Source organism: Hesperophylax consimilis, chromosome 13, assembly GCF_061612785.1.
Source record: "Hesperophylax consimilis isolate HC1 chromosome 13, BYU_Hcon_1.0, whole genome shotgun sequence".
Taxonomy (NCBI): Eukaryota; Metazoa; Arthropoda; class Insecta; order Trichoptera; family Limnephilidae; genus Hesperophylax; species Hesperophylax consimilis.
In genome coordinates this window covers 31,276,833-31,289,686 of record NC_142848.1, presented here as the reverse complement: position 1 = coordinate 31,289,686, position 12,854 = coordinate 31,276,833, and the positions used below count along the sequence as shown (strand labels likewise).

Genomic DNA, 12,854 nt, shown 5'->3' with positions numbered 1-12,854 from the left:
GCATTGAGAAAAGCATTTAAAATGCAAAATGGTTTTTAGAAAAGCATTTAAAATGGAAAATACCCATTTTGCATTTCCATTTGAAATAAAGCACATCTCTGGTTGTGATGAAATATAATATTGTGTTCACAGTCTATGACGATAATAACATCCAATATTCAATAAGGTTATATCACACATTGCGCAGTTCAAAATCCCAGCTGTTGGCTGTTGGCTGTTAGGACGGGATGTCACAGCAGGTCCAGTCCATCCCTTCTTTACCGGCCGATACGCGCAGCAGCTGGGGTAGTTTCGCTGTTAGCCGACAGAGCGCACCTCTGGCAGCAGAAGAGCGAACCAAACGACTGTGGCGCTAATATTTAAATAAGCAGCTAACAGTACATACCACATTAAATCTCTAAAAAGTATAAAACAAATTCACCATCCGCATCTGTCTGTTTGTGCGCTTGGTTCTTCTAAACTATGCAACGGAGTTTGATAGGGTTTTCACTATCATTTACAGAATTTCTTCCTGAAGGGTTTATATACAGGGTTTTCCAATAAGAGGTGTTATTTTGAATAGCCCGCTATTTCGGTAGATGTTACTTTTGAAGCTGTCATTTTTTGACATTTGACAAGTAGAAACTACGCCATTAATAAAAATGGAACGATACACGCTTCAACAACGCATTGAAATTATTAAAATTCACTTGATTGAATCAAATGCAAACAGGCAATGCAATCAGGCTTCGTCAACAAGCAAAATTGTCGCATCTGGGGCTAGGAAAACCCAAGAGTTATTGTTGAAAAGCCTCTCTTCCTCAACTTGTGTTGTTTGGTGCGGTTTATGGTCCGGCGGAGTCATTGGAACTTAATTTTTCGAAAATGAGGCTGGAGCAACAGTTACGGTGAATGGATTGCGCTATCAAGAGATTATTAATGATTTTTTATGGCCAGAATTGGATGGTATTGATCTGGAAAACGTTTACTTTCAACAAGACGGCGCTACGTGCCACACAAGCAACGAAACCATTGATCTTTTACGATTGAATATCAAAATAACACCTCTTATTGGAAAACCCTGTATATAATACAGTCTCAAAAGTCTAGCACTCCCTGGTACACGTCAACTAGTTAAACTATAAAGCAGAACCCCCTGTGCTGTAGGTAAGTCTCAAGATTTGAGCTCTTGGTAATGACATTCACACAGCTCTTTGGAGTTTCTAGGGCAATGTAGCTATTTTCAGTTTGCAGTGTCATTCCTTCACAAACATCCATTTAACTTCTCAATCGCCGATGCCAATCTTTCACCGTTTGCCAGCTGATTCTGTTTTCGTAATAACTAATTGTTTTTTGCAAAATGATGTTTTTGTAAAATGTACCATCTTACCTGATATGTGTTTATATATTTAAAAAATAGTATATTATAAATTACCTTAAGTAGTTTCCCCAGAATAGCTACAGCTACAGAGAAATGATTTTTTAATAATTTTCTTAAGGGTACGCTGGCGAACACTAGGTTTTGTCTCATAAAATAAAACAATACACTCTGTATATTGTTTCTTTCAAAGTTTTCAATGGTTCTATAAGAAGAAAAGAAAAAAATTGAACAAAAAATGATGTTTTATGATTGTAAACAATAAAATTTAACTTTTTCCTGTTGTGTAAGGGACTTAAATGTCACCAAAATATCCAATCCATAAAAATTTTTTATGCACTTTGTTTTTAAATTGTTTTACATGATTAGGATGTTTTTCAAATCCATTAATTAATTAATGGCTATTTTTTAATGGTGCGTAATTTCTGTATTATATATGTACATGTATTGATTTTAGTTTATAATTATTCCCTAAAATTATTTATGTATTCGTATAAGATACTACTGAATAAACCATAAAAATATGACATAATATTAACTTAACAGACAATTTTTATTTATCAATTAGTCTTGGGAAGAAATAATGGTGGCGTAAGATGTTATATTATTTTATTTATAAATTATTTACACTGGGAATCTAACAATTTAAATACTCTATGAAAAGATTCCCCGAGGCGGAAGCGGCAAAATCTGAAAAGAAGAAATGCAATTATTAATTTTACAATACAATTACAGAGGCAATTGATATCCACAAATAACCCATCTCTAAATAGTATAAAATAAAGTCGCTATCCGCGTCTGTCTATTTGTGCGCTTAGTTCTTCTAAATTACGCAATGGATTTTCACTATCATTTAAAGAATTTCTTCCGGAAGGTTTATATACAGTGGCGGCTCATCTACCAAGGTATTTTGGTCAATGACCTCCCAAAATATTTATTTTTTATTTATTCATTTTCGGGAAATCGACAGTTTACATTTAATCAGTTTGTACATAAGTATTATACAGTAAAATAAAACCAATTATGAATTTCCTCCTTGTGACTTTACCTCTACTGAGACAGCATAATATGGAATAAGTTATTTAAATTTGTGAGAAAGGAATATGAATTGAAAAATTTATACAAAACAAAAGTTATATAAAACGAAAAATTTACAAAACAATACATTCATAGCCATGGAGAGAGGTTGTAGATATAAATCAAATCATAATAGAGATATAAACAATAAAGGGATAAACATTATTCACAAACCATCAGAGAAATATTCTTTTATGGACCTCTTGTATTTGGTAAGTGCGCAACTGAAAATATCAACCTTGGATAATACGCTATTGTAATTATTGCATAATCTGTTCAGGCAAGAATTCTGCTTAGAGTTCGAATTTATAGTATACCGCAATAGTATTAATATAAAAAAAGGATTTAACAAACTACCCGATTATTAATTTATTTTTAATATTTGTGCATATTTGTATGGTAATATTTATTTTATTTATTATTGGATAATTTGTATAGCGCCGCTTTTGTGAGATATCACCTCAGGGGCGCTTTACAGTTGATGCAGGTATTACAGAAAATATAAATATTACAAAAATAGAGTGAAGTTAAGTTAAGTAAAATGAAGCGTATGTAATAGCGGGTTCCAGTGCCATCTAGCGTCCAAATGAGACGTTACTGTATGTACCTAGTGTGGGTCACATCAAGTTTTGTCCCTAAGCTATCTCCTTTCTTTCTCTTTTCTATACAGACAAAGGAGGTAAACACTATCAGGGTCTGACATTTGCTTATCATACTAAATTTATTTTGAAGTCATTTTTGGACATGACCGCGGTGAGATAGAGATATCTACGACCTAAGATTATTAAGGTATTAGAGGGAGATGTGAAAAAATGTTAGTCGTAAGTTATTTGTGTTATAAATGATAGTCATCTTGAACTTGAATATTAGTTCACGAAATTATGTTAATGCATTTTTGACGTAATTTGCATGGAATAATTTAAAATGTCAAATTCTGTAGATATCATATCGAAAGAAATCGCAAACAATCAATTGAATAATGACAAACATATTCAAATAAAGTGACAATTAGTTTATGTTACAAGAGAGAAAAATAAAGAGGTTTAAAACGGAATTTATCATTTATATCAGTGCATTTGCGGGTGCAATAAAATGAACGTTTCGGTACTTTTGCTTTCATTGTTTACTTTTTAAGGCTACTGATAAACAATGGACTGAGTTTGGAGTTAAACTTTTAATAGGAGAGTTTTGGTAGTGGGATAGGTGGCGAAAACAGAGACGCACATATGTATCAGAGATAGAAGGAAAGGATTTGACTCTAAAAAAAAAAGGTTGCGTGTAAAAGGTTGCTCGTTCTCAGAACGTTTAGAAATTTCCTTTGAACCTTCCTCGTTTTAGTGGAGTGAATGGTAAATTGGAAGCTACATGCTTTCTAAGTCTTGCATTTGCAGAGAGTAATGGTATTAGGTAGCCAAAGAGATACATACAAAACTCTAGGCTTTAGGTGGGCTCTTAACATCTTCAGCGGGGTTGCTGACCTCCTCCTGGGTCTCGGGGGCATGGCGGAAGTTGGGGAACTGCTCCCACGGGGCGTTCAGCTCGAACTTTCTGAACTCCTGCGCCAGCTCAAGCGGCTCCACCACCACGCGTTTCTTCTCGTCATCGTAGCGAAGTTCCACGTACCCAGACAGGGGGAAGTCTTTGCGGAAGGGGTGGCCCTCGAAGCCGTAGTCTGTCAAGATTCTCCTCAGATCAGGGTGGTTAGCAAAGAACACTCCGAACATGTCCCAGATCTCCCGCTCGTACCAGTTAGCCGCTTTGAATACGTCGTCACTGCTGTCTATGGGGGTCAGCTCGTCTGTGTAGGTCTTCACCCTGATCCTGGAGTTGAAACGCAACGACAGAAGATTGTAGATGATTTCGAACCTATAAGGCTTGCTGGGAACGTCCATTCCAGCAATATCAACCAAGTTCACGAACTGAGCGTTGTGGTGGTCTTTCAAGAAGTGGAGGACGGGAACTACTCCTTCTGGAGCTATCAGAACCTCCAACTCATCTCCTGCCGTCAGCTGAACCTTCTGAACATATTTCGGCATACATTCCGCCACGTATTTACCGAAGTCTTTCAACTGGGTTCTCTGCGCCGCGTTGGACTTCCGCACGGTGGGTCTGGTCTCTGGGACGGGCTCTGCGACGTGATCAGTTTTGTGGGCAATTTGTTGGATAACGGGCGCTCTCATGTTGGTGAGGGCAGATCTGCCGGACGCGCCGACGGCTGCGGCGAAGCCCTTGAAGAACAGCGCCATTCTGCTATTTATGTGTAGTCCTACCTTACATAAACTACAGTTCTCAACTGTAGCAAAAAGTCGAAAATTTGAAAAATACTAATCCGGGGCAAGAAAATCTCAGGCCCAGATTTGTTTTTGACATTTACCATAGACACATGTGATGTAACGAAAAATCATAGACATTTTTCACCAGTGTTGCTAACTCGAATTTCAAAATAAAGCTAGACGTCACCCGAAATGTACCTAAAAAGAGCTAAAACGAGAGTGGTTTATTTATGGCTAAAACCTTGTATGGCCTAAATCTAGCTCTAAAGCAGCTGAGTTGGCAACACTAAGTTTTCACCATGTCTGTGTTCGCTCAATAGTGTTGCAGGTGATCGAAACATTTTACATAACACAATCTCTTCCCATCGAATTTGATTTCGAAACTACCTGAAGTATCCGGCTATACTCGGGCTTTATTCTGCTTTAAGGGGTGGGAATAAAAGATGGGGGTGTTTCTCGAAGTCTCATGTAGACAGACAGTGACCTTTCTCTTGTTTTGAAGTAGGTACAGAATTTCATTACTCTCGGAATAAAACAAACTCACAGATACTCCTTATTTACGGGGTGTAACAGCACGTAGGTCTGTCTCGTCTGTTACCGTACTGCTGGAACAAAACAGAGTGCGTATCACGTTAACCGCTAGGCTGTTAGGAAAAATATATTTTTGTTGTGTTAATTAAAAAAATATCACCGAAAAAACACAGGAAAATGATATCCACATTTATCTCTACATATGTTCAGGATTCAATGATTAAAATCCTTCGGCTACGTGCTGATATACCCTCTGATACGCAAGTTTTTCTGTATTCAAATACAATATTTACATAATAATAGACAATTTTTTCTTCCTTATTTAAATTTTTTTTAACTGAGCATTATTGTCACGTCCAATCATTCGGATTCATTTCGAAAGGAATATTTTCGAAATAATTCACTCGAATGAATTGACAATAACAAATTATAATAAAAATATATCTTTAAATAAGATATAATAAAGTCACTATCCGCGTCTGTCTGTTTGGGCGCTTAGTTCTTTTAAACTGTGCAACGGACTTAGATAAGTTTTTCACTTTCATCTAGAGAATTTCTTCCGGAAGTTTTACAAATATTTATTTATTACAAGAGTTTAAAAATGGCCTTGAAAGCCGAAACAGCTGTAACAATAACAAAAACCAAAAAATACTTGCAGAACTTAATAATTATATTATTAATTTTGTATTTAATTAAATTAAAAAAATAAAATAAATGGAGTTCTACGAATTAAACACAAAAACAATAAATGGTTTGGAAATACCACCGAGCCTATGGAAAAACTAATTTCACAATTATTTACGATGAGAGATTCAATTATGTTTGTGGGTTTATGTGCATGGTTAGACAGAATTGAGTTAATGGTTTTGCAAGTTTTTCTTGGGTTAGTTATGCTTTGTTGAAAGCTATGGATATAATATTTGTTTTCGATAAATGGCATAAATGTTGACTGGTTTCCTATCACTGCTGCAAACACTTATACCTAAAAATGAATTTTCGTAGGAAATTTTTTCAATGATAGAGCACTACATAGAATCCAGAACACGTAAGAACTTTTCTTTTCCAAGATCAAGCCACGTTTCAGTGATGACAAGGACATAAACAATATCGCATAATCTTCTGACCTTTTCCTCAATTTCGTCAAACTTGTTTCGTATACTTCTGGCGTTCATATACATTATTCGAAGACAGTTCTTCATGGGAGTATAGTTGTTATGATGCAGGGCTAGACTCCTTTTGTTTTAATATTTTATTCATTAATTTATTCTGCATCATCACATTTATCCTCGCCGATTCTCTAACCTAGTTAGGAACTGGGCGATTGTCGCTGGTATTGGTTTTGGTAAAATTTCGAATCATAATTTAAAATTTAAAATCTGTACCGGGCGGAAACAGAAAAAAACAAAACACTTCCTGGCCTGCGGAGAAACCAGGGAGTGGGCCTGATCTCTCGGCAGACGACAGTCACAGTTTTCCGGAGTGAAATTGTTTGGGAATGGTTTCCCTTTAATCGGAGTGGCGAAGTCTAATTTTATACGCGGAGATTGCATAATAAAATCGTATAAATGGTGTAAAATACGAAGTTCCATAGTGGAATTAGTTCGGTGGCTCGTTCGAATATTGTAACCACGCGGCATCATGAATCGCAAACGGAGTCAGAAGTGTTAGCAAGTAACCATAGCAACTACTCTACGTAGCAATTGGCGAGCAAAGTGGGGCCTACAATACTCACCAGACATTTTAGGTTATAATAATGAATGTGGAATCACAAACTTTATCCAGTACTGGAAGCGCCAATTCTTGAGGGTTAGATACCCACAAGAATGTTTGTGATCCCAGGGTTCTCAGGGGGTTGGGTTCGAAACCAGAAATGTGTCAGGTTACAATGTGTACTTTAGAGTCAAGGAAAGAAGATTTAGAGTAACATTAATGTATATTATTTCGAATACAATATAAGTCTATACACTCTACCGTGTGAGTTATAACGAAAACAATATAATAAAAGTTAGATATAAGCTTACCCCCAAGGTTCCGACCACGCTTTATCTATCTAGCTAATTAAGTAACATCCTACTCGAGCTGGAGCAGCACCTCCTCAGGCTGAGCTCCTAGGGACTCCAGCCGGAGCAAGAGGAAGATTCAGTTCCGCCTCCTGGCGACTGTCCGTGGCAGGAAAATGTGTAATCTGGCGACTGAGGAAGAGGTATCTGGTGCCCGCGGTCGCATCCGTGTATCCTGGCGAGGATTCCCTTTATGTAAGGAAAAATAGGCCTCAATACGGCCCTGGTGAAAATGCGGTCGACGTAGTGCCAAACCGCGAGAAAGAATACTATCCTTAGGTTTCCGGGAACCGGGCACAATATTTTAAGCCACTGGCTTCTTCATCCCATAAAGGATGGGTCGGATTCAAGCAGATCACACCCGATAGCACTTCTGACTCCGTTTGCGATTCATGATGCCGCGTGGTTACAATATTCGAACGAGCCACCGAACTAATTCCACTATGGAACTTCGTATTTTACACCATTTATACGATTTTATTATGCAATCTCCGCGTATAAAATTAGACTTCGCCACTCCGATTAAAGGGAAACCATTCCCAAACAATTTCACTCCGGAAAACTGTGACTGTCGTCTGCCGAGAGATCAGGCCCACTCCCTGGTTTCTCCGCAGGCCAGGAAGTGTTTTGTTTTTTTCTGTTTCCGCCCGGTACAGATTTTAAATTTTAAATTATGATTCGAAATTTTACCAAAACCAATACCAGCGACAATCGCCCAGTTCCTAACTAGGTTAGAGAATCGGCGAGGATAAATGTGATGATGCAGAATAAATTAATGAATAAAATATTAAAACAAAAGGAGTCTAGCCCTGCATCATAACATAGTCATCGATGGTCAGGCACTTGTGTTCTTGTATATTACACTCCATAGTCTATTTTAGTTAGGTTCTTCTTGAGGGCAGCTATGTAGGCTGGGCAGTTGTCCCAATCTCCAGTTGAATGGTCAGCAGGCTTACCAAATCTGGTGCATGTCGCGCAAACTGGATTGATGCTTGCATTTGGGCAAGACTCACGGGTGTATTTTTCTTGAGCACAGTGTCCACATGTAGGTTTAGTATCTCTGCAATATTTGTATGAGTGTCCAATTATATGTCACTTAGTGCAGACAGTAAGGCCAATAAAATCTCTGACGCGGCAAACAGTCCAGTTCACAAATATTTTATTCTGTTCAAAATATAATTAACGCACGATAGCGGGCATTTCATAAATACGATGACAAGTGTTTCCTGTGCGAGCACAAGCTAATTTACTTTTTACAGCACGCAATAGTTCCCTCAATGTCTTGAATGTTGGGAACACCAGTAAGGCGGTCCTTAAAAATTCTTCGTCAGTCAGGACCCGCGGTACACCAAAAAATATTAGTCTCGGAAATCGCTTGGTCGGTAGTCGGGCCTTAATTGTGCTCGATTTGTCGAAGCAGGGTGCATTTAATAGTTTTTGCTGCTCGCCTGCGGTTGCCGTATTTATTAAGATACCTTTATTTCATATCTTATTTATTCCCGTTACCCGAACGCCTATCTCAGATGGCCGAATTATGTCTTGGATAATTTTTTTTAGTACCTTCACTATCCTTGGTGGCGTCTGCATCTGTTGCAAATATGCATACGGCAGGTCTTGGTGCTCCGACACAATGTCTATATTGGGTAAGTGCTAAGAACATCTGCCTCGCCTAGAAATCCTTTTCCGCCGCTTACAGGATTGTGAATTAGTTGTCAATGCTGCAAAATGTAACTTCGGAGAATCAAGTGTCAAATTCCTAGGATACTTGGTTTCCAGCGAAGGTACGCGACCGCTACTCGACAAAGTAGAGGTGTAATGGTACGCCACTACTTATTTTTTTATTGAAGCGAAACTTCTTTACGCGCGTTATGCAATTTCGAGGACCGGAGTAAAACCAACTCATGACCGTCATCAAAAACCGTGATCATTTTGCTATAGGAGCCTAGCCAATATTATATACCTACTTTCGGTGGCTCTCCAAACTCAGCTTCGCGGTCTAGAGGCAAAGCGCCCGATTGTCGTCGTGAAGAACCGAGGTTCGATCCCCGCTTTAACTAAATTTTTTTTTCTTTTTGTGATTTTATAATAATATATTTTTTTAAAGTGATAAAATGCTCTGCGTGCTGCGACTTTTAGATATTTTGACTATACGATATTTTGGTCGAATACGTAATAACCGCGGTCTAGAGGCAGAGCGTTCGACACTCGTTATGCAGGACCCGGGTTCGAATCCCATATTTTTATAACTTTTAATTTTTTTTATCAACTATTTGTAATAATGTAGTAAAAAATTAGATAAATTTGTTAATTTAAATTTAATTTACTTTACGGCAAGTACCTATATGATATTTTGTTCGAAATATAGCTTACAAATCGTGTCGGTAGAGTCGCTCGGTATTTTGATTAATTATTTTTATTTTGAATCATTAAAATTACTAATCAAGGTCGATAACGCCGCGTCGCGCGAAATATCTCTCCTCGCAGTCTAGAGGCAGAGCGTTCGACACTCGTTATGCAGGACCCGGGTTCGAATCCCATATTTTTATAACTTTTTTTTTTTTTTTATCAACGATTTGTTTTTTTACTTATAAATATGTCAATAGACAGAAAAAGAGAGAATGAAATGAAAAGAGAGAGAGAGAAGAATACTAAAAGTTTCACTTCCGTCGTGCGTAGGCTTGCCACACACTGTATTTTTTATTTATTTATTGAGTTAAAAGAAATTTACATTTCACTTTCTTAACTTAAATAAATAACATTAAATAAATAGTTTTCTAATATTGTTCTTATAACTAAAGATTAAAAAGTTTTTTTTTTAAATACATTTATACTCTCCGTTTTAAGTTTATCTGGAAGGAGATTGTATATTTGTACACCCTCGTGGCCAATGCCTCTTTTGCCACTTTCAGGCCTTACAGCATGTGTGTACAATTTGTTATGTTGCCTAGTATAATGTTCGTGTACTTGTGACGTTTGTTTAAATGTTGTGTTTGTGTGTATAAGTCCATTTTGGATTTTGTAGATTAGGAGGCATATATTGTATTCGTACAATTGTCTTATTTTCAAAAGTTTCATTTCCTGATACAGTTTTTTTGTGGGAGTGTCCGGGTTATAATTGAAGAGTTTTTTAATAACTTTGTTCTGTATTGTTTGTAAATCTATACTTGAGTCGGACGTCATCCTAGAAGTTTCGGCCGTTGCCAAACAAGCTTCTTGGATTTTCTTTTATTTTTTAATATTGTTACTGGAATGTTCGAGAACGTTTTATTTTTCATCTGTATAAGCGTCAGCGGGAAGGAAATCAAAACATTCTCGAACCTTCCTTTTGTAAAAAATTCTGTTCTATTTCTACGTTTATTTATTTTTCGGATGTGTTATAATAAACCGCTTCAGCCAAATTCAGTAGTTATTTATTAATATTTAGAATACGAAATATAACTACAGTGGTACCCCAAAGAACACACGCACGTCGCCTTCATCATTAGCCAAAAAAAGCCGACGAGAGGTCCAGTGACAGCACCAGCAACAAACCAACAACAACGCAAATATGCAACAGCCCAAACAAGGTGAAAAAGCGGCTGACGAAATTAACACAGAGTGGCGGTGAGGATCCCGCCGTTCTGCCCAGACGACCCAGAGATGTGGTTTTGGATGGCAGAAAGGAGTTTTGAAGCATCAGACATCGTCGCAGACGAGACCAGATTTGGCTACATCCTGGGAGCCTTGGAGCCAAGACACGCTGCCGAAGTACGAGAGATCATACTCAAACCACCCGCAACCGGTGCCTACCTCTCGCTGAAGACTGAACTGACCCGCCGGTTATGTTCAACTCAGGAACAGAAGACGCGACGGCTCCTGGAACACGAAGAGATTGGGTACAGGAAGCCGTCTTAATTCCTGCACCACCTCCGCACCCTGGCGGGAGTAGCAGTACCAGACGAGGTTCTCGGAACGCTGTGGATGGACCGTCTTTCTCACATTTTGAGCTACTAGTTGACGTAAAAAATCACCGCTTGCTGGACCGGACTACGAAACTATCAACCCAAGGACGTAGCAGCACTTGCGAAGTTGATTCAGTAAAAACCGTAAGAGGATCGACTACCTACCACCAGCTACTACAAAAATTCCCTGACCTAACGCGCCCGGATGGACACTGGAGGATATCCACCGCTTACCCGCTCTGGTATAAGTAACAGATAGTTACTCCTTCAGAGCTCTCACAAGGACTGTAATTTTTTTTTGGCTAAGCGACTCTATATTTATTAAAAAATAATATAGACCCCCAGTGTCCCTGCATAGTGGTTTGGTTGCAGGATGCCTACAATGTACACAAAACGCAATTAATAGTATTAAAATATGTACAGGTATGGCTAAAATAAAATAAGCCTAAAAATAATAATAGACGAAATAGCTGCTGAAAGACTAGACCATCTGTAGAGAAGAAAAAAAGAAAACACATTACATACATTCTGGTTTACATTGTATGAATCTACATTTAAACGTAGATAAATTTTACCGGAGAGTATTACACCCATCATCAACCAATTCTCAAGCCCGTACACGGCGGTGGGGGAGACGCAGTCGACTCTGTGTGAACACTTATCATGTGTGGGAGGCGTCTGATTAGGCAGGGACGAGGTCTATTTCACACCCAAAAAGGGTTGTAGACGGTACATGACGATTGAAGTTCAGTTCTAGCCTACTGTGCACGCTCATCATAATATGTAATGCAAAAAATAAAGGAAAGTTAATTAAAAACTCAAATTAAATAAATTAAATTCATAATGACGGATTGTGCGATGGTGTCATCACTACCATCGCTCATGGGGTCAGAATCCTGCTGAAATAGAAACAGTCATAACGAAAGAAATAATCAAAATAAAAACAGATTTTATAGAAAGATGAAAAGCAGACAAAATTAAGAAAAAATAAAAAAACAAATATATAATTCTTAGGTGATTGTAAACCTTAATATAAAATAAAAACGAACATCATAGTAAAGGTAAGTAAACCACGATTCCAAAATATCAGACCACTCGGTACCATAAAGCCTGAAAAATTGTCTTTTAAAGTCTGAACACAAGTCTAGTAAAACAGCCCATAAGAATTTAAATTTTTTCCAGTAATAAAACTTTTTTCAGATTTTGTGACTGATTTCGCTTTGCTCTAATATTCTTACAACGATTCCAAATTTCAGTCCGTTTATTATAGAGCCTGAAAAAATGGTTTTTAAATTCCAAACCCTAGTCTTGCAATAGTGCCCATAAGAATGATGATTTTGATTTGAGCCTGAAAAAATGCCTTTTATAGTTCGAACCCAAGTTTTGCAAAAGTGCCCATAAGAATGATGATTTTTTCGGAAATGCAATTATTTGAAAAATTGTAACTAATTTCACTTTGTGCCATGTTTATTATCACGAATTCAAAATTTCAGCCCGTTTGATACCATGGAGCCTGAAAAAATGCCTTTTGAAGTCCGAACCCAAGTTTTGCAATAGTGCCCATAAGAATGATGATTTGTTCAGAAATGCAATTATTTGCAAATTTTGTAACTGA

General features: G+C 37.6%; 1 protein-coding gene across 1 annotated transcript; it reads right to left on the bottom strand.

Annotated features, from left to right (window-relative positions):
* Nucleotides 1–1,952: 1,952 nt before the first annotated feature.
* On the bottom strand, nt 1,953–4,843 carry ND-30 (NADH:ubiquinone oxidoreductase core subunit S3). Its single transcript, XM_089639002.1, has 2 exons — nt 3,862–4,843; nt 1,953–2,047 (listed from the first exon to the last, which is right to left on the bottom strand). The coding sequence occupies exon 1, from the start codon at nt 4,678–4,680 to the stop codon at nt 3,868–3,870; it is 813 nt and encodes a 270-aa protein (XP_089495128.1). The 5' UTR covers nt 4,681–4,843; the 3' UTR covers nt 1,953–2,047; nt 3,862–3,867.
* Between the last annotated feature and the right edge of the window lie 8,011 nt (nt 4,844–12,854).